Consider the following 23438-nt stretch of genomic DNA (forward strand, 5'->3'; position numbering starts at 1 on the left):
TGGAGGTCATCTAGTCTGACTTCTGATATATGATTTCCCCTTGACAACATTCCGACAAATGAAGTCCAGCTTCTGTTTTCAACACCTTGTTTTTTCCCGTATGTTGTTTTCTAAATGTTAGAAGACTCTTCCCTCAAACCAACTGGTTCTTGCTTTACCTTCCAGGAGATAAAAAAGAAAAAAGACCAATCCCTCCTTTTCCTCATAGTCTCTAATTGTTCTCAAAAGAAAGGATTTTGAATTTTTCAGTTCCTGCTGAGTGAGTGAACATTTTGGCCATGTCCATTTAAAAATTGGACGCAGACCAAACAACTGAAGGGCAGAGTGGCAGACTATCACTTTCCTTATTTAGACACTACACTTGGCAGTCTCATTTACGTCGTGATCAATAACAACATCTAGGTTTGTTTTAAAACACATTAAATCATACATCCTCCATTTTGAACTCAGGCAGGTGGTTTTTGGAGCTGGATTTACAAGTTGTCACTTTTGGCCACTGGCCTACCCCTTTGAGATGTTTGTATCCTAATTCTCTCTGAAGACATTCATAATGCCTTCCAGGTTCAAATTGTCTATATATTTGATTCACATCAGGGAGATTGTCAATCATAACATTTGTAAAAATAGTACTCAGGACAGAATCCTGTGCTTTGCCACCGTGTCCTTTCTCTGATACATATATTAATGTGCATGCACACTCGTACAGTGGTAACTCAGATCACACAATTTGCATGTCCTTACTGTCCAAAGAGTCATGGTGGCACAGTGGTTAAGAGATAGGCTGCTAAGCAAAAGGTTGGCAGTTCCAATCTACCAGCCACTCCTTAGAAACGCTATGGGACAGTTCTACTCTGGAATTGACTCGTGGCAATGGGTTTGGGTTTTTTTTTTTTTTTTTTTAAATGGTCAAAAGAAAAAGTACTATTGCTGACAAATACTTTGCCAAAATGAAAGCATTCCCTTCATCTACCAGTCTGGTAACCCTTAAGAAAGAAAGAAATGTCAGCTAGGATTTTGAACCTATGCCAGTTCTAATGCTTCTCTTAAAATCGGTTGTAGAATCTTAAGACTAGCATCATACCATCCTGCATCTTGGGAGAGGTGATGGCTGGGGTGGGAAGACACAGGAAGAGGAAAAGTGCTGCAGTAGTTAAGTCCTCCAGTTTCACTGCAAACAGCTCTTAAGCTTAAAACGGGTTGGTGTGGCAAATCTGACGCAGCACAACGGCTTTAGAGGTTTACCTTGATATGGGATTTTACCAAGCAAACGGATGCAGTAAAATGGCCTGCTTTAAATGTAGGTAGAAAGGAGAGAAATGGAAATTGAAAACCATGGTAATCGCCCCAGCGCTGCAGTGAGGCTGTGACAGGTTGACGTCTTCCATTAGGAAAGCCCAAGATGGCCGGGCGAGAAACTGGGGAAAGCCGTCCGCGTCCAGCTCCCCTTGCCAGGGGCCAGCCCTGAAAAGTAGGGGACCGCGCCACGCCCCCCGCACACCACTGCCGGACGTAATCTTACTCGCCCGCAAACGTGCCGCAGGGCGCCGGCACCAGCCCTAGCCCCGCCCACTGGGAAGCGGAGTAGCAAAGGCCGCCCGTGAAGCATGCCGGGACTTCATCTCGAGTCTCCCAGCTCTCCCTGCGACGGGCGCGGTGCGTAAGGAGCTGGCCGGCGGCTGCGGCGGCGGTTCTCCGTAAGATGGCGGACCGGCGGCGACAGCGCGCTTCGCAGGACACGGAAGACGAGGAGTCTGGCGCTTCGGGCTCAGACAGTGGCGGCTCCCCGGCGCGGGGCGGCGGGAGCTGCAGCGGTAGCGCTGAAGGCGGAGGCAGCGGCTCTTTTCCTTCCCAGCGCGGCGGCCGAGCCGGGGGCCTCTATCTGCGGCGGGTGGAGAGCGGGGGGGTCAAGAGCGCCGGGGAGTCGGAGTGTGTGAGTGAGCGCCGGCGGGGCGCCCGGGGGCCGGGGCGGCCGGGGCTGGGGGCGGCCGGGGTGGAGGTGACGGGAAGCTGAGAGTTGATGGCAGATGCTGGGGCGTGTTGTGTTAAAGAGGAGAGTTACTCCATTGCGGGTTTGCGGCCGGGCCCGAGGGAAGGGGCGAGGATGAAGGATGAGGGTTTCTGGCAGGAGGGTGAAGACGGGGCGGATGAAAAGCGGATGTTGATTCACAAATTGGGGCTGGAGGTGAAGAGAACAGACCTACCTCGCATGCTGCTTGTTAAAAATGCACTTTTCCCCGTCTATTTCTTCGGCCATCATGTTTCGAGTTTTCAGCTTCCCACCTATGTTTGTTTTTTGGCGTCCCTACTCTGAAAATCTAGAACTAACCCATATCTTTTTTCCTTCAGGAGAGTGAAGATGGCATCGAGGGTGATGGTGAGTAGCATCTTTTACCCCACCATGAGAAGAGCTTTTAGCACATAAACTCAATTTACCTATTTCCAACAGCTGACATCTCCTCAGAATTATGGATTTGGGGCAGGGTGCTGCAAAGTGGTTCTTTTGTAATGTAGTGGTTAAGAGCATCGGTTTTAGCAGTATTGTCTTGAAAAATCCAATCTCTCTGAGCTTGTTCCCTTATCTGTAAAACTTTATCCACCTCAAAGGTTGATGTCAGAGTTAAATGAGAGTTTTAGCCTGACACACAACAGGCAGTCAAGAAATGTAATTATTATAATTTTGTTGTATCTTTTTCTTCATATATTTCTTTTTTCCTTCAGCTGTTCTCTCGGATTATGAAAGTGCAGAAGACTCAGAAGTGAGTGTAATACTTTTTTTTTCCTATTGTGTAGGTGGGAAAATGTATTATATACACACCGGGGGTGCAAAAGTACCATGATCTGCTTCTTGCTCCTTTTGTGTGTTTTTCATTTATGCTTTTGGAAAACTGTTAGAGAAGGCCTTGTTTGGTTAGAATGAGGGTAACTTGGAGCTAGCCTTTCAAGCCATGTTTGTTACCCTGTTAGTAGTTGGTTTTTCTCCCTATTTAAAGAAACTGAAGTTCGGAATAAGAGAGAACGTTCTAATGCCCTTCATGAGGTGTTTGGTAGTTCACTTCATGCTGCCTAGGTAGAAAAGCCAGCCGGTTGCATTTTTTTTTTTCAAGCTTATGTAAAGACTTAGGGCAGGATTGCTTAGTGGTTTGTCCCAAAAGCATCTCAGTTTATAGATGGGGTTTTTGCTGTCTATCTTTAGGTGAAAGTCAGTTTCCTGAAGGCAGGCTTTTGTGAGCTTGCCTGTTTTGATTGACTAGGGGTGCCATCAGAGTGGCTGTTCTCTGGGATTCTTGAGTAGATTCCTAAGTGTCGGATTTTGGTGATAGGTAACGTACAGGGAGAATTGTATAGTGGATCAGAGATTCTCTGATAAATTTTATAGAACTGTTACTATAGGGTCGCTATGAGTTGGAATCGACTCGACGACAGCAGTGGGTTTTTTGGTTTTGGGTTACTACATCTTAGATTTTTTGTTAAGCCCTGGAGGTTTTTTTTTTTTTTTTTCTGGAGGTACAGCAGTGAGCACTACAACAAAATTTCTGTCGTTAGGGATTTTCTGACCAGGGCTTTGAACTAGTTTAGTCTGGTTTGACCACCTGCTGAGAACTTGCTTTTCCACCCCACATATACTGAATCAGAATCTACATTTTAATAAAATCTGCATGTATAAATAACAGATCCTTATTTGTATGTAAGAATCACCTGGGGATGTTGTTAAAATGTAAATTCTGATTTCAGTATATCTGGGGTGGGAATGGAAATTCTCAGCTGGGAGGTCAGAGCCTGGACTTTCTGACTTTTTAGGGAAGTCAGGCAAATATTCAAGCAATCGTAGTAGTTGGTGACAGCGCCTGGGTTAGAGTTAAGTAGAGTGTTATGGTGGATACTAAACCTATCTTAGGCAGTCAGGAAAGACTAAGACCTGAAGAATAAGTTGGAGTTAGCTCTGCAAAACATGTTCCAGGCAGAGAGAATAACAGATGAGAAAGCCCAAAGGCAGGAGAGAAGATGAGCATTTGGAAACTGAAAGTAGTTTGGTGTGGCTGGGGCATTATTGGGACAAAATGAGTTCCAGAAATAAAGGTGAATTGGTGAGCAGAGGCCACGTTGTAAAGGGTCTAACTTGTTTCTCTTTAATAAGTATCTGCTCAGTGCCAGATAAAAGTCAATGTGGGTCTGCCCTCATGGAGTTTACATTCTGGTTCAGAGGGGGAAAACAGAAAGTAATTCCAGGGTGAGAGAGAGGAGGAAAGAGGAAGTCATTGCCTAGGGCACACTGAGCTTATGCTAAGGGTGATGGGGACAGTTTTGGAAATGGATAGTGATGATGGTTGGACGATACGATGAATGTGATTAATGTCACTAAATTGTATATGTAGAAAATGTTGAAATGGCAAATGTTACATATGTATATATGTTTACCGCAGCCTAAAATAAAAACAGATTTGAAAAAAACAATTACACGGTAGTGTTGATAAGTACCGTAATCTAAAAAGTATAGGGTGCTTTGGGAGCGCTTGGCAAGGGCAGCCTGGTTTAGGGTGTTTGGAAACACTTAAAGGATGGGATGTTAAACAGAACTGAGATTGAGTAGGAATTAGGCCAGGCAGATTGTTTCTAAGCAGAGGGAGCACTTTCTGGTAAGGAGCACTAGAAGGGATGGCCTCACAGGGAGTTGGAGGATGTGAATTGTTTAGTACGAGTGGAAGGTAAGAGAGCAAGGAAGGGAGATAGTAAGAGTGAATCTGAGGCAAATCTTCAAGTCCATTGTAAGCCACGGTAAGAAGTATTTAGATTTTATTCTAAGGAAGTGAAAAGCTATAAAAAGGTTGTGAACAAGAGTGTGATACAGTTAGACTTAAATTTATAGCAGTGTTTGTTAGATCCAGGGAACACCTACATTAGAAAATCTGAACCCCACTGAAATAAAATCTGGAGGGGTGGGGGAAGTGACTAGCATTTATATTTTAACAAAATCCCAAGTTGATGCTACGCACAGTAAAATCAGAGAGTTATTATTTTATAGCAGTTATCTTGCCTCCAGTGAGGAGAATTGATCCAAGGGGAGCAAGATTGGAGCTAAAAAAGCTAGTAAGAAAGCTATTGTGGAGGTCTAGGCAGGCAGTGAGTGTGGCATGATTAGAGTGGTGGCAGGGAAGATAGAAGTGAACAGAATTGAAAGTGTTTTAGGCTATGGAATTGAAAGGGTTGGGTGATTGATAAGATGGCTTTTATTTTCTCTGAAGTAGGTGTTGATGTTATCTGCAGAGAGTAAAAGGGGAGATAAGGGATTTGGAGATCGGGAATGTTTACCAGAGAATGGGCACATTGGAAAGAGTGCCAGGCAGTATGACATGTTCAGTGAGATTTGGTGATTGTGAATTTATAGCAGCTCACCATTCTGTGTGTAAAGGAGTTTGGTTGTTATCCTAATGGCAAAGAAAGGCCACTAAAGGATTAAGTGTGGAGAATGAATTGTGGAAGAGGCAAGACTGGAGGCAGGGAGAGCTATTAGGAGGTTGTTAGGATAGTCTGATGAATGTAATGATGGTACTCTAAAGAAGGGTATGGAAGTAGGACTGGTAAGATGTAGGCAGATGTAACAGGTATGTAAGTGGTATTAGTAGAATCTCTTGATTGATTGAATTGGAACCTGATTAAGAAGGAGTCCAAGGGATGCCTGGGTTGATGAATGCTGTTACTGAGAAAAGGAGGAGGAGTTTTCAGGAAGGAAGGTGGTGGATTAAGTTTTAGATATTTTGAGATTAAGGAATCTGTGGGGCTTTTGAGTAGAGACATCTAGTATATATCATCTGAAATTTAGGAGAGGGGTCTAAATCAGCCCTGTCCAATATGGTAGCCACAGCCACATATGGCTGTTTAAATAAAACTTCAGTTCCTCAGTTGCCCTAGCCACATTGCAGGTGCTTGGTAGCTACCTGTGACTAGTGGCTACTGTATTGGACAGCACAGATAAAGAACCTTTTTACCATTCCAGAAGTTCTATTGGACAGCATTGGTCTAGATTAGAGAAAGAGATTTGATATCCCAACTTTCATAGCAATCATAGTAGTCCTTTATTTGAATTTCTTTTTAGCTATCAACTGTGTGTATCTAAATATTGTGGTTTAGTCTTGTCCATTTTTAAAATTTGATCTGTCTTTTAAGTTTCTTAATTTACATGTTCATCTTCCATCCCTTTTCTTTACAATTGATCTGTTGACAAGATTTTGATGATTGCACATTCATGGAACAATTCAACATGCTCTTCTGTCTTTTGTATTTCTTGCAAATTGGTATTTCCAGACTCATGGAAAGATTGTATGAGCCAAAGATTTTATATTGAACAAAACTGACTGGTGGTCATCTAATTTTCTTTCCCTTACACACCACATGCTGTTTTTGTCTAGATGTCCAAAGGATTTTTTTTTTTTTTTTAAGTCCAGTGATTATGTTAGAATTTGTCTTGGTGTTCGTTGTTTTGGAACAGTACTCTCAGGTAGGTGGTGTGCTTTTACGAATGGCATGGAACTCTTGTTATCAAAATGCCTGACTTTAGTACTTAATTCTTTCTCTTTCATTTTTTTATCTGTTTCTTCATTTATTTTTTATTTTTATTTTTTTCACTTTTCATAAGCCATTATTACATCTTTTCACTCTTGTGTACCTTCTAGTTTGGGCCTAGTGTCTGAAATGATGTTTCGTATTAATTTTCTCCTGGGTTCTGTCATTTCATTTCTGAGTTTTTCTAATTCTGATTGAATTAGAATTTTTCCATGCCTTACATTGTTTTCTTAATGTCTTTTAGTTCATTTTGAGATAGAAGTTGCAGTTTTAATATGATGTGTATGTTTTTCTGGCATACTATTATTATATGTAGCAATGTTATCCTGTTTTTTTTTTTTTCCACTTACAATAAGTTTGTGTGGTATTTGACCTCTTACGATTTTTTGTTACTTATTTTTTATGTAAAGTTAGTTTTCCTGATCTTTTAGAAGGAAATGTGGTTCACAGTTGTTTTTTTCTAACTTTACAGTATTCCCTCTTGTGTTGTTTCCCTGAAGTGTTCAACAATGTGGTGGCTTGCTTGCTGAGATTTCCTGCTTTTGTTCCTTTCCCCAACTTTTTCTGTAGCTTCTCTTTTCTTTATTTTTCATTCTCCCTCTTCTGCTCGATTTGACTTTCTTCTCAGCAGTTTCTATTTAGTCTGGGTCCCTGTCCTGGAAGAGAGCCCTGGCAGCCAGGTCAGTTAGAATTCAAAGGGGTAGACTGCTCTAGCCCCTTCAGACATTCCAACCACAGCTCCCTTGCACTCACATGCTATTGGAGACAACAAGAACGTTCTTAGTTGGAACTGCTGTTCTCAGTTTTGTCTTCTGTACTTTCCAGTGAATATTATTTCAGGGCTCTCCTCTTTTCAGGTCTGTTTGCTTCTCTCTGCTTTTTCCTGCACCAGTACCAGTTCTATGTAGACTTTGTAGCTGTTGGTGCTTTGTTCTTATCTGCTTGCATTTTGGGGCCTGATGGGATACCTTGTAACCTAGTTCTGTTATAAATGTTGTCCAAAGGTTTTTGTTTTGCTATCTAGAAGCTCTGTCTTTTCATATTGGGATTTGGAGAGATTCAAAAACTATGCTGCTGCCATTTTCCCAGAATCCTCCAAGAATACCTTTAAAAGAAACTTCCTATGAAGGGGAGGCTAGAGAAATGATAGCTGGAGAGAAGAGTATGAAGTAAAGAGGCAATTTGGTGGTGGTTTAAAGTTGGGAGAGTCTTGAGTATGATAAAAGATTGATGAGAAGGAAGAAATAGAAAAGGGGAAAAAAAGGCAAGCAATAGATAGTAAGTGTATTGACATCCTTGATTGACTACTTGAGCAGAAATAGGAAGCAGACAAAGTTGAAGGAAAACATCTTCTATTATAATTATAGAGAGGAGCAAAGGTTTGGGAAGGAAGCTGGTGTTTTTTGTTTTGATTTCTTTGTGAAATGGAAAGGCAAGAAGGGGAATTGGGAGGAGTGGGTAGGAATTGCGAGATTAGAGGACGTTTGAATAGTTGAGGTGAATGGAACAGAAACTACCTAGGGAAACTTTCAAAGGATTGCCAGGCTGTTGAAGTTGGAGGAAGCACTGGTGTGAAGTTGTGTGAATTTTGTTGTTGTCGTGGTTACCCCCCTCAGTGATGGTCAGTAGCCTGATTTGAGACTTAGAGAAAGCAGACATTTGAGTTGATGCAGGACCAGGCATGTGAGGGTGGCAAGGGAATTGAGGGTGTCACTAGTAGTGATTGAAATGATGGGCTATGGAGTCTACACTAGTAGTGTAGAAAGTGAAGGTGAGGGAGAGCCGATTGATAGGAAGAAGGCAGAGAGGTCAAAGGAGTGAATGTCTTAAGAAGTTGAAGACAGAGAGGGTAAGAGGAACAACTGAGCGAGAACTGGAATGATAGGCAGTTTTGATCAAGGACTGCCATCGTTAAGTGCTGTCGAGTTGATTTTCAACTCATAACAATCCCGTGTGACAGAGTAGAACTGCCCCGTAGAGTTTTATTCACTGTAATCTTTATGGAAGCAGATTGTCAGGTCTTTCTCCCGCAAAGCTGCTGGATAGATTCAAACTGCCATCCTTTTGGTTAACAGCTGAGCACTTAACAGTTGTGCCACTAGGGCTCCTTGATGAAGGACCAGGGTGTTTAAGATTTTAAGAGTGGAGCAGGTTACTTAAAAAAAAAAAAAGTCCCAGGAAGGACTGTAGTGCAGAGTGTGGGCATGAAAATGCATGACTGAAGTGGAGATAAACTCAATGCTAAAGCCTTCAGTGACGGGTTGGCCCAGGCAGAGACATAGAGGTATAGCCAGTTGATAGGAGCCTCAGAAGAGCAGGGGCTGGAAGAGTTAGGTCTGGAAGAGACTTTTAGGAGGAAAACATCTCTTATTCTGAAGTATGTGCGGAGTAGGAGAATGAGCAAAAACCTCCACGTGAGAATTCTGCAAAGAAAGCAGTTTCTTAGAGGAGAGGTATGCTTCAGAGTTGGGAAGAGAGTTTACTGATTGATGTAGGGAGTTTGTTTCCTGTGGCAAAGTGTTTCCTTTTTTTTTTTTGATTGTACTTTAAGTGAAAGTTTACAGTTAAAATCAGTTTCTCATACAAAAACTTTATACGTTGTTACATGACCCTAGTTGCTCTCCCTACGATGTGATAGCATACGCCTTCTCTTGACCCTGTATTTCCCGTGTCCATTCAACCAGCTCCTGCCCCCCTCTGTGTGGCAAAAGTGTTGTGATGACAACTCTGAGCTAAAGCATTGTGATCCCTGGGGTGGCATCTGGGGTTCGGTTAAACCAGGCTTGGCTCTAGTTCGGAGTCTCCTCAGCACTATGCTATTTGTATCTTTCTGTCCTGCCCTGGAAACAGAATTAGTTCCTCATTTGAAATAAAAGATTGCCTCGTTTGACATTGCACCCATAAACTAGAAGCAGGGGGTGGGGAACATAAAGTTCCCTCGTTAATCATGGTTGTACTCTTTTAAGATATTTGAGTTCAGTCAATGTATTGGATGAGGGGTAGTGAATTAAGGTCGCGTACATACACAAAGCAAGATTCCGGCAATTCCTGCTCCAAAACTTGCAGGAAACAGGATCAAGGAAAGAACTGAATGATTACCTACCCATCCACCACCATCTCAGGAAGAAGGAAAAACTTCATGTAATTGAGGGAAATGGTAAGAATCAAGGGTACTTGGTGGTTAAAGAGCTGTGGGTAAAGGCTTGCTTCTGTAGTACGGGTGTACTCAAGGAATCTTCCTCAATTCTGTGGGTTTCCTGCCAGTATCAACTTTCTGGGAATCCTAACCCAAACACCTAGAAGCCAAAACACCCACATGCTGATCAAGGAAGGATGGGAAAAAAGAGTAAGTTGCCTTTTCTGGGCCAATCAGGCAGTCTCAGTTCAATTCGAAGAACACTGGAAGGGCCTTTGAAAGGATAGGTACAGAATTTGAGAGCTCATTTAATCAGGAATCTCATGTTAACTCTTTGACCAGATTCCTGGGGCCATCCTGGGTGTGGAGTTATGAGAGGGCAGTCTGGTTTGGGCAAATGTCCCAGGAGGAGAATAAGAGACCAGTGTACATTCACTTACCAGGCGGCAGAGGTATGTTTGCACCCTGACATAATTAAGGCAGTCATGTGGACTAGATCACCTTCCCTTGAACTCATTTCTTTGTGTCTTTGAGGGTCTCTAAGCCTATCTTTCTAGCCTATAGCTTGGCCTTCTTAGGTCCAGACACTGAGAGGACAAGGAACTGAGAATAACCCTATTCTAAAGCCAGTCTCCTTGTCATGAGCCTTGTTGTTATTGTTAGGTGCCATTGAGTCAATTCCAACTCATAGTGACCCCATGTACAACAGAATGAAACATTGCCTGGTCCTGTGCCATCCTCACAATCGTTGTACTTGGGCCATTGTTGCAGCCACTGTCTCAATCCATCTCATTGAGGGGCTTCCTCTTTTTTGCTGACCCTCTACTTTACCAAGCACGACATCCTTTTTCTCCAGGGACTGATTGATCCTCTTAACATGTCCAAAGTACATGAGATGAAGTCTCGCCATCCTTGCTTCTTTACCAGCACCATAATTCAAATGCATCAGTTATTCTTTGCTCTTCCTTATTCATTGTCTAGCTTTCGTATGCATATGAGGCAATTCAAAATACCATGACTGGGGTCAGGCGCACTTTAGTCCTCAAGGTGTCATCTTTGCTTTTTAATATTTTAAAGGGGTCTTCTGCAGCAGACTTGCCCAGTGCAATACGTTGTTTGGTCTCTTGACTGCTACTTCTATGGGCATCGATTGTGGATCCACGTAAAATGAAATCCTGGACAACTTCAATATTATCTCCATTTATCGTGATATTGCTTATTGGTCCAATTATGAGGATTTTTGTTTTCTTTGTGTTGAGGTGTAATCCATACTCACGGCTGTAGTCTTTAGTCTTCATCTAAGTGCTTCACATCCTCTTCACTTTACAGCAAGCAAGGTTGTTGTATCATCTGCGTATTGCAGATCGTTGATGATTCTTCCTCCAATCCTGATGCCCCTTTCTTTTTCTTACAGTCAGGCTTTTCGGATTATTTGCTCAACATACAAAGTATGGTGAAAGGACACAACCCTGACGCACACATTTCCTGATCTTGAGCCACACAGTATCCCCTTGTTCTGTTCGAACAACTGTCGCTTGGTCTATGTAAGGTTTCTCATGAGCACAATTAAGTGTTCTGGAATTCCCATTCTTCAAAATGTTATTCATAATTTGTTGTGGTCCACATAGTCGAATGCCTTTGCATAGTCAATAAGACACAGGTAAACATCTTTCTGGTATTCTCTACTTTCAGCCAAGATCCATCTGACAGCAACAATGATATCATCCCTTGTTCCATACCCTCTTCTGAATCTGGCTTCAGTTTCTAGCAGTTCCCTGTCAGTGTGCTGCTGCTACTGCTTTTTGAATTATCTTCAGCAAAATTTTGCTTGCGTGTGATCTTAATGATATTGTTTGATAATTTCTTCATTCTGTTGGGTCACCTTTCTTTGTAATGGGCACAAATGTGGATCTCTTCCAGTCAGTTGGCCAGGTAGCTATCTTCCAAATTTCTTGGCATAGATGAGTGAGCACCTCCAGCACTGCATGCATTTGTTGAAATATCTCAATTGGTATTGTGAGCTCCTTGAGCCTTGTTTTTTGCCAGTGCCTTCAATGTAGCTGGGACTTTTTCCTTCAATATCATTGGCTCTCTATCATGCTACCTCCTGAAATGGTTGAGCATCAACCAGTTCTTTTTGGTACAGTGACTGTCTGTATTCCTGCCATTTTTTGATGTTTCCTGTACTGTTCAATTTTTTGCCCATAGAGTCCTTCAGTATTGCAACTCAAGGCTTCAGTTTTTTCTTCAGTCCTTTCAGCTTGAGAAATTCTGAGCTTGTTCTTCCCCTTTGCATTTCTAATTCTGGGTCTTTGCACATTTCATTATAATACTTTGTGCCTTGAGCTGCCCTTTGAAACCGGTCCAGCTCTTTTACTTCATCATTTCTTCCATTCATTTTGGCTGTTTTACGTTCAAGAACATGTTTCAGAGGCTTTTCTGACATCCATCATGGTCTTTTCTTTCTCGTCTTCTTAACAACTTTTTGCTTTCTATGAGGAAATGTCCTTGACGGCATCCTACAACTCATCTGGTCTTGGGTCATTAGTGTTCAGTGCATCAAATGTGTTCTTGAGATGGTTTCTAAGTTTAGGTGGGATATACTGAAGATCGTACATTGGCTCTTGTGAACTTGTTCTAATTTTCTTCAGCTTCAACTTCAACTTGCATGTGAGCAATTGATGATCTGTTCCACAATTGGCCTCTGGTCTTGTTCTTACTGATAATATTGAGCTTTTTCATTGTCTCTTTCCACAGATGTAGTCAGTTTGATTCCTGTGTGTTCAGTCTGGCGAGGCCCAGGTGTATTGTCATCGTTTATATTGTTGAAAGAAGGTAATTGGAGTGAATTAAGTCTTGCAGAATTCCATCATGCGATCTCCCGTGTTGCTTCTATCACCAAGGCCATATTTTCCAACTTCCAAGCCTCCTTTGTTTCCAGCTTTCACATTCCAATCACCAGTAATTTATCAATGCATCTTGATTGTATGTTTGATCAATTTCAGACTGCAGAAGTTGGTAAAAATCTTCAGTTGCTTCATCTTTGACATTAGTGGTTGGTGTGTAAATTTAAGTAATAGTCATATTAACTGGTTTTCCTTGTAGGCATATAGATGTTATTCTATCACAGGATAGGTCTTGAAACATTCTTTTTGAGGATTGTGACACCATTCCCCTTCACTATGTCATTCTTGTTATTGTAGACCGTACGATAGTCCAATTCAAAATGGCCAGTACCAGTCCATTTCAGCTCGTTAATGCCTAGAATATTTTTATGCATTCTAGTTCATCTTTGACCACATTCAGTTGTCCTAGATTCATACTTGGTACATTTCACATTCCGATTATTAATGGCTGTTTGTAGCTTCATATTTTGAGCTACGCCACATCAGCAAATGAATGTCCCAAAAGCGTTATTCCATCCCTGTCATTAAGGTCGTCTCTATTTTGAGGAGGCAGCTCTTCTCCAGTAGTATTTTTTTTGAGTGCCTTCCAACCTGAGGAACTAATCTTCCTACATTATATCAGACAAAGTTCGTTGCTATTCATAAGATTTTCACTGGCCAGTTTTTTCAGAAGTAGGCCGCCAGGTACTTCTCCCTAATCTGTCTTAGCCTGGAAGCTCCGGTGGAACTTGTTCACTGTGGGTGACCCTGCTGGTATTGAAATAGCTGTGGCATAGCGTCTAGCATCACAGCAACATGCAGGCCACCACAGTATGACAGACTGATAGATGAGTGGTGAATTTGTGTGTGTGTGTGTATGTATTTTTTAAATGTGCTTTTTTTTTTTTTTTAAAGCATGCCCCTTCTAAAAATTTGAGTAAAAGAATAGTATATGGTTGCTTTTAATGTCTGGGTTGTAGTAAAAGTTTGTCAGAAAGTATTTGCCTAAAGAATGGAAAGTTAAAATGTATCATTCAGATATCCCCTTCATAGCTGGCATGGAAACTTTTTTCAGGGTGAAGAAGGGGAATATAGTGAAGACGAAAACTCCAAAGTAGAGCTGAAATCAGAAGCCAATGATGCTGCTAATTCTTCAGCAAAAGAGGAGAAGGGAGAAGAAAAGCCTGATACCAAAGGCACTGTCACTGGAGAGAGGCAGAGCGGGGATGGACAGGTCGGTACCCACTGAAGCCCCCTGCCTTAGAGCTGTAATTGAGGCTCTCAGTCTTGGGTGGAGTTAGGAGCCCTTTCTATCTTCTTCAGGAGAGCACAGAGCCTGTGGAGAACAAAGTGGCTAAGAAGGGCCCTAAGCATTTGGATGATGACGAGGATCGGAAGAATCCAGCATACATACCCCGGAAAGGGCTTTTCTTTGAGCATGATCTTCGAGGGCAAACTCAGGAGGAGGAAGTCAGGTAACAGCCACTTGCTGCTGCTACTAATTTCTAGGAGGTATTTACTACTTACTGTATGCCGGGCACTATGCTAAGTGCTTTACTTGTATTACCTCATTTACTACTCAGAGCATTTTGAGGTCAGTCTTATGATTATCTCTTGTACAGATGAGGAGAAAGCAAAGCTTAAATTATTTGGTAATTCTTGGTGAGCAGCTGGGATCCATATCCTAGCTGTATGTGTCCAGAACCTGCGCTCTTAAAATCGTCATACTTCAACTGCCTTCCTTAATCTGAAGCTCAGAGCCTCTGAGATATGAGGTACTTGCATAGGATACCTTATAAAAAAAAAAAACCAAACCCAGTGCCATCGAGTCGATTCCGATTCATAGCGACCCTATATAGGAGATGCCAAATGTTTCATTCCTGTTGCATAAGAGCCTAGCAGGCCTGGAGATGTTAGGATTCACTCTTGCTTTGGGGGGCCAATTTTGTATAATCTGAGAAGTTGAGGAGACTACACAAGGTTCTCATGTCTCTCTCCCTGGCCCTGTTTGGTTCATGAATATCTCTTCTTGGCAGCTTCTGCCAACCTTTTGTCCTTGATTTTGTCCAGACCCAAAGGACGTCAGCGAAAGCTTTGGAAGGATGAGGGTCGCTGGGAGCATGACAAGTTCCGGGAGGATGAACAGGCTCCGAAGTCCCGACAGGAGCTCATTGCTCTTTATGGCTATGACATTCGCTCAGCTCACAATCCTGATGACATCAAACCCCGAAGAATTCGGAAACCCAGGTAAAGAAATTTCGGAGCCTAGCTTGTAGATATTTTTAGGAAGAACTCCCCTGCTTTTCTCACTCCGTTCCAGCCAATAATTGAATGGGTAAGGGATATGGAAAGTCCTCCCTAACCCTCAGTTTATATCTCTGGTGGCCCCTTTTGTTATTTTATTAAGACTTTCTTCATCCCCCTTTTTTAGATTTGGGAGTCCTCCACAAAGAGATCCAAACTGGATTGGTGAGCGGCCAAACAAGTCCCATCGCCACCAGGGTCCTGGGGGCGCCCTGTCACCAAGGACATTTATTAATAGGAACGCTGCAGGTACTGGCCGTATGTCTACACCCAGGAATTACTCTCGCTCTGGGGGCTTCAAGGAAGGTCGTGCTGGTTTTAGGCCTACGGAGGCTGGTGGGCCACATGGTGGCAGGTCTGGTGAGACTACTAAGCATGAGACTAGTTACCGATCGCGGCGGCTAGAGCAGACTCCTGTGAGGGATCCGTCCCCAGAAACAGATGCTCAAGTGCATGGCAGTCTTGAGAAGGAAGAGGCAGCCTCAGAGACACCAGCTCCTGCTCCTGACGTTGCACCACCGGCCCCTGACAGGCCCATTGAGAAGAAATCCTATTCCCGGGCAAGAAGAACCAGAACTAAAGCTGGAGATGCAGTCAAGATTGCGGAAGAGTTGCCCCCTCCGCCTGAGGGGCTGACCCCGGCACCTCCTATCCCAGAAACTACTCCTCCTCCACCTGCTAAGACTGGAAACTGGGAGGCGCCAGTGGATTCTACTACAGGTGGACTTGAGCAAGATGTGGCACAACTAAGTATCACAGAACAGAATTGGACTCCAGGGCAGTCTTCATTCCTGCAGCCTCGGGAACTTCGGGGTAGGTAGCTACCCTTCTTCCCACTGTTTCATTAGGTTTAGGGGCATGGGCCTTGTTTCTCTCTGGGATGGGGTATCTGAGAAACATCTGCCTTTTTATTAACTGTGAGGAGAGCTATTCATACGTATATTCATCCAAAGTCCTTAGACAGTTTGACTTGCTACCCAAGACTGTCCCACTACTTTGCTCCTACTATTAACTGATTAGTCAGCAGTATTGAGCTGAGTACAGAATCTTTTATCACTCTGTAGAAAAAGCAGAAGGTGATAGTGTTCTTATTAGTTGAGCTAAAGGTTAAATGTTTGAGGGCAAAAACTTATTTGAATGTGGGTCAGGATCTTTTCTAATCTTTTTGAAAGAAGACTTCTCTAATTTTCTTACTCTTCTAGAGCAGCGTTGCCCAGTAGAGCTTTCTGGAATGATGGGAGTGTGCAAATGACCTTTGAACATTTGAAATGTGGCCACAGTGACTAAGGAACTGAATGTTTAATTAAAATCCATATGTGTCTTGTGGCTGTCACATTGGCCAGCATAGCTTTAGAGACTTGGTTCTCTTAAAGACTGGGAGTTTCAGCATCGTTCTCTGGTAGGAGTGATTTTTGAACAAAAACCAGTGCAGCCAAAACTAGACCTGGAGTTGATCGCTGGATGATGGAGTGCACCTCTTATTGATATACCACAGGAAGACAGTCTCTAGAACATTCCTTTTTATCCTAAATCATTTTTTATCAGATGGGACTCTCTCCCCAAACTTCCCAGCCCAGATCTCTGTAAACAGGATGTGATCAGATAGATTTACAGATCCATCACTCCCCGGCCTAATTGTTGCTTAGAAACCCTGGGGCTGAGAGTTTTTCACTGTGTTTGATACTACAATGTGCCAGTTACAACCTCCCAGGGATTCTATACAGTGACATATTTGGTGGGAGAAATTTGAATATGGGTTTTCTCATTGGAGTCATTTTCTTTTTCAGTGTGGCTGGTCAAGGACTTTATTGCTGTGTTAAGGTGGTGGGCTGTGGGGGCAAATATCCAAATATTGGTGTTGACAGGAAGCAGACATAGTTTAAAAGGTATTTTGGTAGTTTAAAAGGAGAAAGCCATTTCCCATGTTGGATTCTTACAGCCTGTCATTTTCTGGATGGCAGCTTTGTGTCGCACTCATGTCTGTTTCCTCTTCACCAGTGACTTTTTGGTGTATTACAGGTATGCCCAACCACCTCCATATGGGTGCAGGACCACCACCTCAGTTTAACCGGATGGAAGAAATGGTACAGAAGGGAAAGGGGGAGACAGGGAAGGGGCTGCGTGTCACAGCATATTCATTCTTTAACCAAGATAAGACCTCGAAGTCAATTTTCCTATTGATTACCCATCTTTTAATTTGGATCTCAGAAATATAGAGGGTTTAGGTTCAAGTTAACAAATTTTGCCTTCTGTTGAATTTTTCAGTTCACTTTACAAATACTTATTAAAATCTGCCATGTACCAAGCTTAAGTGTTTTTGCAGCATCTGAAGACCTTTATCTTTACCTCAGGGTGTCCAAGGTGGTCGGGCCAAACGTTATTCATCGCAGCGGCAAAGACCTGTGCCAGAACCCCCTGCACCCCCTGTGCATATCAGTATCATGGAGGGTCATTACTATGATCCATGTAAGTGTAATTTCCCTTCAGACTTCTCAGTGGTTACCAAACATTGTCTGGTTGCAGTTTTCTTCACGTGAAAAATTTAAAGGGTTTGGGGGGACCCTTTTAAAGGAGACTTGTCTGTGTGATTTGAAGAGTGAGAGTTTCTGAGAGTCCCAATGTGATGTCTTACAGTGCAGTTCCAAGGACCAATCTATACCCATGGTGACAGCCCTGCCTCACTGCCTCCTCAGGGCATGATTGTGCAGCCAGAAATGCACCTTCCCCACCCAGGTAGGTTTTGCCCCACTGCTTGTATGCTTCTAGTATGTGAGGATGTGTGTTGGGAGCTTTATAAACCCCATCCACCTGAGCTCTGTGCTGCTCGCCTGAGAGACTGGCTTCTTGGGCGACAGAAACTCCTCTTGGGTCGATCCTCAGGAGTTCCATCCTGAGCCTGTTTGAGCAGTCCAGCCAGACCATCCCATGGAAATGCTGTTATCTTCTATTTCAAATTTTGTGTTCTTCCCCTTGTCCAGGTTTACATCCTCACCAGACACCTGCACCTCTGCCCAATCCGGGCCTCTATCCCCCACCAGTGTCCATGTCTCCAGGACAGCCACCACCGCAGCAATTGCTTGCTCCTACTTACTTTTCTGCTCCAGGCGTCATGAACTTTGGTAATCCCAGTTACCCTTATGCTCCAGGGGCACTGCCTCCCCCACCACCACCTCATCTATATCCAAATACACAGGTGAGATGGCTAATGAGCAGATCTTTCTAGGTACATAAAAAAAAATATTCCTTAAATAATACAGGAACATAGGATATAGAGAGAATGCTAAAGGAATTTGGGAGAACATTTTAGTGCCATTGATTTGCATGTGGCACCAGGACGCCTCTTGGTGGTCAGGAGCTGGAAATGCAGCTTGTGTAACGCTCATCATCTGTTTATTCACTTCAGTTTCTTTAATGATATTTTATTCAAGTGTTTTGTTCATCTATTTATTCAGCTGCATAAAGAAGCTGTATTTTCCTCCTTGCCTGCCCTACCTCTGTCCTGATTAACTCCCAACAGGCTAACCCCTGTTATTTGGAGTGTCACCACTGAGCTCAGCCACTTCTATTTGTCAGTTGATGGTAGGAATTAGAGAAAGCTGGGCAGTACTTAGAAGTAGGAATCAGCATGCCATATTAAGGCAGAAACGAATAGTCGTTTTATTTTAAAAGGGGGCAGCTTAGAGATCTTAAAATGAAGTATTCCCTAATACTGTTCTTTTTACAACTAAATAGTGTTTCCTGTTCATCATAGTTTGGACAAGTTAATTCCTCATTTTTCTTCTGGCTTGTGGGGTCCCAGGCCCCATCACAGGTATATGGAGGCGTGACCTACTATAACCCCGCCCAGCAGCAGGTGCAGCCAAAGCCTTCCCCACCCCGAAGGACTCCCCAGCCAGTCACCATCAAGCCCCCACCCCCTGAGGTATGAGAGCCCCTTGCCATACTCAAGGCACATCCTACATCAGTGGGCTTTCCTTTTCCTAGAGAATTTCTTTCTTCTTCTGGGTGTATTTCTATGGAAAACCGTCTTTTCTGTATGACCTGATGATATATTCCAACTTTATTATTTCAGGTTGTAAGCAGGGGTTCCAGTTAATTTGAGTTTGTGAATATTTTAAATCTAACATCATATAAAAGTAAGTACATAACTTACTATGTGTTTTGTAACATTAATACTCCTCCTTAACTTGCTTAACAAGTAAACAGAATCACCTAATTGATGATTTAAGTTGTAATCATGGGATGGCTCAGGGGAGGCTTAAAGGAGTCCCAAAATTTGCTAGATTCTTTGTTTTGTTTATGCATTGGGCAGGGTTAAAGTACAAACTGTTGTTAACTTGGCAGAATTTCATTTGGGAAACTGCGAGGAAAAAATACAGGAAGTAGTCTAACTTAATAAGGAAAGGGGATGTCTGAATTTAAGGTGTTAAAGCAGACTGATTCTGAAGATCAAAGAGAAAGTCTATGGATTTTTTTTTTAAGGACATTGCTTTAAGACAAATTCTCTGGAAATTGTGGCTTTCTGAAAACAGCTTGTAAATGCCAAAAGGTCCACTAACACTTCGGTGGTTCATCCTTTTTCCTCACCCCTCTCAGAACTACAGAGCTAAGAGCTCAGCAGAGAAGAGAAATACAGCTGGTTGTCTATGACCAAGAGGACTTCAAAGATACAGGGTGGCTCCCATCAGCGAGTGGCTAAAGGAGGAGGACCCCTGCCTTCCTCTGATGCCAGGCTCTGCTGAAAAGAGGGAGTAGCAAGAAGACCCCCTCCCACCTCTACTCTTCACTTGGATTGGCTGAGCTTAGGGGAGGAGAGATCCAGACAGCCTAGGCTTCTGAGTCTAGATCTAGAAGCCCGCATCTTTTGCTCTTCTTTACTTTCTCCCAGGAAATTCACGTGTTTTCTGCTCCCAGGAAAGCTCCTTTCAGTTTTGTTTTGTAAGAATGTTCATTTGTAAAGCCTGGCTAGCTGTTCTTAAGTTAATATTATTTTAGTGTTTTCTTTTTCTCTCTGCTTTTTGCTCTCTTGTCTTTGAGTGAAACAAATTCATTCTGCTGCTTTGCTGGCTCCTCTGGGTTCCCTTTTTGGCCCTTCTCTACATCCCAGATAATTGAGACTGTGCCAGCCAGCCCTCCCCCACCAGGTCTTCAAAGGACTGGCCTTTCAGTTTTGGTTGGCTTTTATTATTTTCCTCCATACTTGGATTCTCTTAACTTCTCTAACCTTATGGAAGCATAGCTGTCTGCAGAGTGTCACATTGTGGAAAAAATTTAAAGTGGGTGGGTAAGAGCCCTCCTTTCTGAGCTTCCATCAGTCCTTGTGCTCTGGTGGTGTTCAGTCCTCTACTGAGGACACAGTCTCTGCTGTGGAGAGAGATGGTAAACCAGGTGCTTTTGTGAGAAAGGGAGGATGGAGCGAAGAGCCTTTTGTATATTAGGGGTTTGTATTCACACATTCCTCAGGGCTCAGTCTTTGAGGTAAGTGGAAATAGAGGGCCCTGCTTCTCCTCTTTCCATCCCTCCTACTACTACTCCTTTTCAGTTGCTGTGGACCAATGCATCTCTCTAGAGGCACGTAGTATCCAGAAAGCTCTCTGCCTTCTGCTTTGCAATTGCTTTTCTCCACGTCTTTCCTGCTGCAAGTGTTTTAGATGATAATACCTTATTTCCCCTCAGATGCTACTCCTGTCCTTGCAAACAGAAGTAGGTACCATACCTGGGCTTAAGGCCTAAGGAACCCAGTCACCCTCTGAGCAAGGGCTTTTTCCCTTCCTTCCCTATCCGTGGCTCCGCGGAAGAGGTTCCCATACTGTAGCACATGTGTCTACTGGGTTAACTTGGCTGCCGTTCCCGTCCTGTTACAGAACCTGAAGGAGAAGGTGGGATCTGTGTCTCTTCCCCAGTAATGTCACTGTCTGTTTATCTGTTCCTTCTCTTGGGCAGCTGGCCTAACCAGTCTGAGTCACAGGTGTGGGGTGTGGAGGGAGAGAGGCACTCAAGCTGTAACCCCCAAAGAGAAAAAAAAACTTAAGATTGTTCTGGGGGTAATTGGTGGTCGTGCCTTTTGTAGGCTGTTCCCTTTGCCTTAAACCTGAAGATGTCTCCTCAAGCCTGTGGGCAGCATGCCCAGATTCCCAGACCTTAAGACACTGTGACAGTTATCTCTGTCAGTCCCCTGTGTTTAGTTGCAAGGATTTCTCCAGTGTGTTTTTTTTTTTTTTTTTTTTCTGGGGGGGAGGGGGTTGTTTTGCTGTTGTTGTTGTTACTGTTTTAAAGGATGCACATTTGTGATCAGCATTGTGACTTGGAAATAAAATTTAGACTAAACTTGACTCCCTTCTCAGTGTTTTGCATGGGTCTTGATGGAAGGGAAGGGTGGGGACTTATTAATCATCCCCCCACCCCAGAGTTACAGCTTGAGCCAGCTCAGACTTCTGAAATGGAAGCCCAGAGAGGTGAGGAACCCCTATGAAGCTTTAAGTGTGTATGTACTCCCCACCAGTTATCTTCCCTAGCCACATTACCAAATAGACACCAGGATGTCATGGAGCCCCTCACACAAAGTATTAGGGGCACAAAAACTAGTGAGATGCTGCTCACTCAATGTCTGGTGTCCCTTTATGCCTCATGTGTTCAGCAGGTAAGTTTGCCAGGGTAATGCACCACCAAATGTCAACACAACTGTACCAGGTCCTGGGTGAGAGAGAGGCACAGATAGCCATCTTTCTGCTTGAAAAGTAAAGGTGTCTGGCATTGAAGTATCAAGAGCCACAATCTAAGGGAGAGGTTCCTGTCAATCTTACTCCTAGAAAAAAAGGGTAGGGGAAATGGGAAAGCCACCAGCATGGTTTGTGCTGCCATTTACCTAGGCCACTTGGCCCCAATGCACACAGGGTGATTAGTGCCCAGCTTTGAGTTGACTTTCATCCTCCAGGCCCTGGGTGGGGTGGAGGTTACTACAGGGGCTATCCACTGATGTAGAAGAGCAGTTGAGTTTAAAGTGGAGCTGGCAGCATCTGTTTTTAGGTCCCAGGGATTCTCACACTGAGGGCAGAGGCATCCTGTGCATTTTAAAATGATGGATGAACCTCCCCCACACCCCTGCTACTGTTAGAACTAGAGGACCATATCTCTCCTGACCCCATCTCTAATTCCATCTCTTTAAATCTTGTCAGACTGCTACCCCTCTCCTCCCCCAAAGGGTGATGGGTAACTATGGGCCTGCTTCCTGGGGTCATGCAAACAATAGCAGTCAGCCTTGGGGGTGAGAGTATAAGAGATGCTTTCCCTTCACCCCTACCTCTTCTTTCCTCAGCCCTGCAGTTAGATCCCATTGCTCTCTCGTTGCCCTGGTAACCAGCTCAGCAAGAAGAAACTCAAGCTCAGCAAAGCCCCTAGGTTCTCTGCCCTCCCAGCCGGCCTCCCAATGGGCAGAAAGGAGGGGAGTGTAAGAGGCAGTAACAGATCTGCCTTAAGGAACCTTGCAGTTGCCTAATCTAGAAGCCCATGGGCTGAGCTCTCCGTTAAAGCTTTTTGCCCCCATCTTTTCACAGTTATTCACACCAACTTCTTTCTCTTTATTTCTTCCATGATTCAGTGCTGATGCTCTGCCAACCCTCCTTCCCCTCAGGGTCAGCACACAAGCCTGCTATCTTGGTACTCAGAATAGTGCGGACTCCAAAGTTGTCTCCAGCATCTGCAGCCCAGATGGGTTGGGTTGTCCCTAGGGCAGTGATCCTAAACCATGGCTGTTAGAACCACCTGGGCTACTTTTAAAAAATATCATATGCCTTGGTCCCACCTTAGAGATGTGATTTTCTTGTTGTGGGGTGTGGCCAGGGCATCTATTTTTTGAAACGTACCCGGTGACTCCATTGTGTATCAGGATGAGGACCACTGCTGCTTGAGGAGGACCAGGACTGGGGCTGGCTTTCCTCCCTGGTTCAAGGTCTTGAACTTAGTCTCAGCCTGATGCTCTTGAGTAATTGGAGGGGTGCTGGAGTCCTGTTGCCCACATTTCCAGTTTCCAGGTCTCTGCCCATTTTGTTTCCACGCCCCACACCCTTCATACTCCTCCCCAGTTCTTCACCCTTCCTAACCGACAATCCCAAATCCTGCCCAGAGAGGAGGTTACCAAGGCAACGGGCTTAATCTGGTAACTGTGGCATGTGCTGGGAGAGGAGCCCTCCCCTCTCCATTCGGTTCATAAAACACTACCTGGGGTGCTGCAAGCCATCCAACCAGTTCCCCTTTTGACCTGGGGGTGCTAGGGTGTCCAATACTCAGACCTGCAGTCTAGCTTCTTAGCCAAAATTGTGCTCTCTCTTTTTAATGTTCCTTCTCTAAAGCCACAGACATGGGTGTGCAAAGCTCTATTTCTGTGAACACATTCTAACATATATGGGACCAAATATGCACACACAGTGACACATGTGTAGTACACACCCTATTCAGTTCTACCACCACTCCCAGTCTTTAGCATTCTTGCCCTTGCCAGGTCGGTGCACAGTAAACAGGGGTGGGGCATTGTCCAAGGAACCTCAACCCATCCGGAA

General features: G+C 43.8%; 1 protein-coding gene across 1 annotated transcript; it reads left to right on the forward strand.

Moving 5' to 3' along the window:
- The first annotated feature begins 1643 nt into the window (after positions 1-1643).
- Positions 1644-21222, forward strand: CASC3 (CASC3 exon junction complex subunit). Its single transcript, XM_049860280.1, has 14 exons — positions 1644-1930; positions 2347-2374; positions 2719-2756; positions 13655-13813; positions 13903-14054; positions 14650-14826; positions 15011-15696; positions 16903-16967; positions 17235-17349; positions 17518-17616; positions 17862-18076; positions 18683-18805; positions 18956-19019; positions 19480-21222. Exons 1-13 carry the CDS (start codon positions 1700-1702, stop codon positions 18977-18979), a joined length of 2112 nt encoding a protein of 703 aa, XP_049716237.1. The 5' UTR covers positions 1644-1699; the 3' UTR covers positions 18980-19019; positions 19480-21222.
- Positions 21223-23438: the final 2216 nt, after the last annotated feature.

Source organism: Elephas maximus, chromosome 19 (assembly GCF_024166365.1).
Source record: "Elephas maximus indicus isolate mEleMax1 chromosome 19, mEleMax1 primary haplotype, whole genome shotgun sequence".
Classification (NCBI taxonomy): Eukaryota; Metazoa; Chordata; class Mammalia; order Proboscidea; family Elephantidae; genus Elephas; species Elephas maximus.

Bases quoted from the DNA above. Each gene is read 5' to 3' on its own strand.
- CASC3 (XM_049860280.1), top strand. From the start codon at position 1,700: ATGGCGGACCGGCGGCGACAGCGCGCTTCGCAGGACACGGAAGACGAG. The intron at 14,827-15,010 runs GTAAAGAAATTT...CCCCTTTTTTAG, and splicing joins CGAAGAATTCGGAAACCCAG to ATTTGGGAGTCCTCCACAAA. The intron at 17,350-17,517 runs GTAAGTGTAATT...GATGTCTTACAG, and splicing joins GGGTCATTACTATGATCCAT to TGCAGTTCCAAGGACCAATC.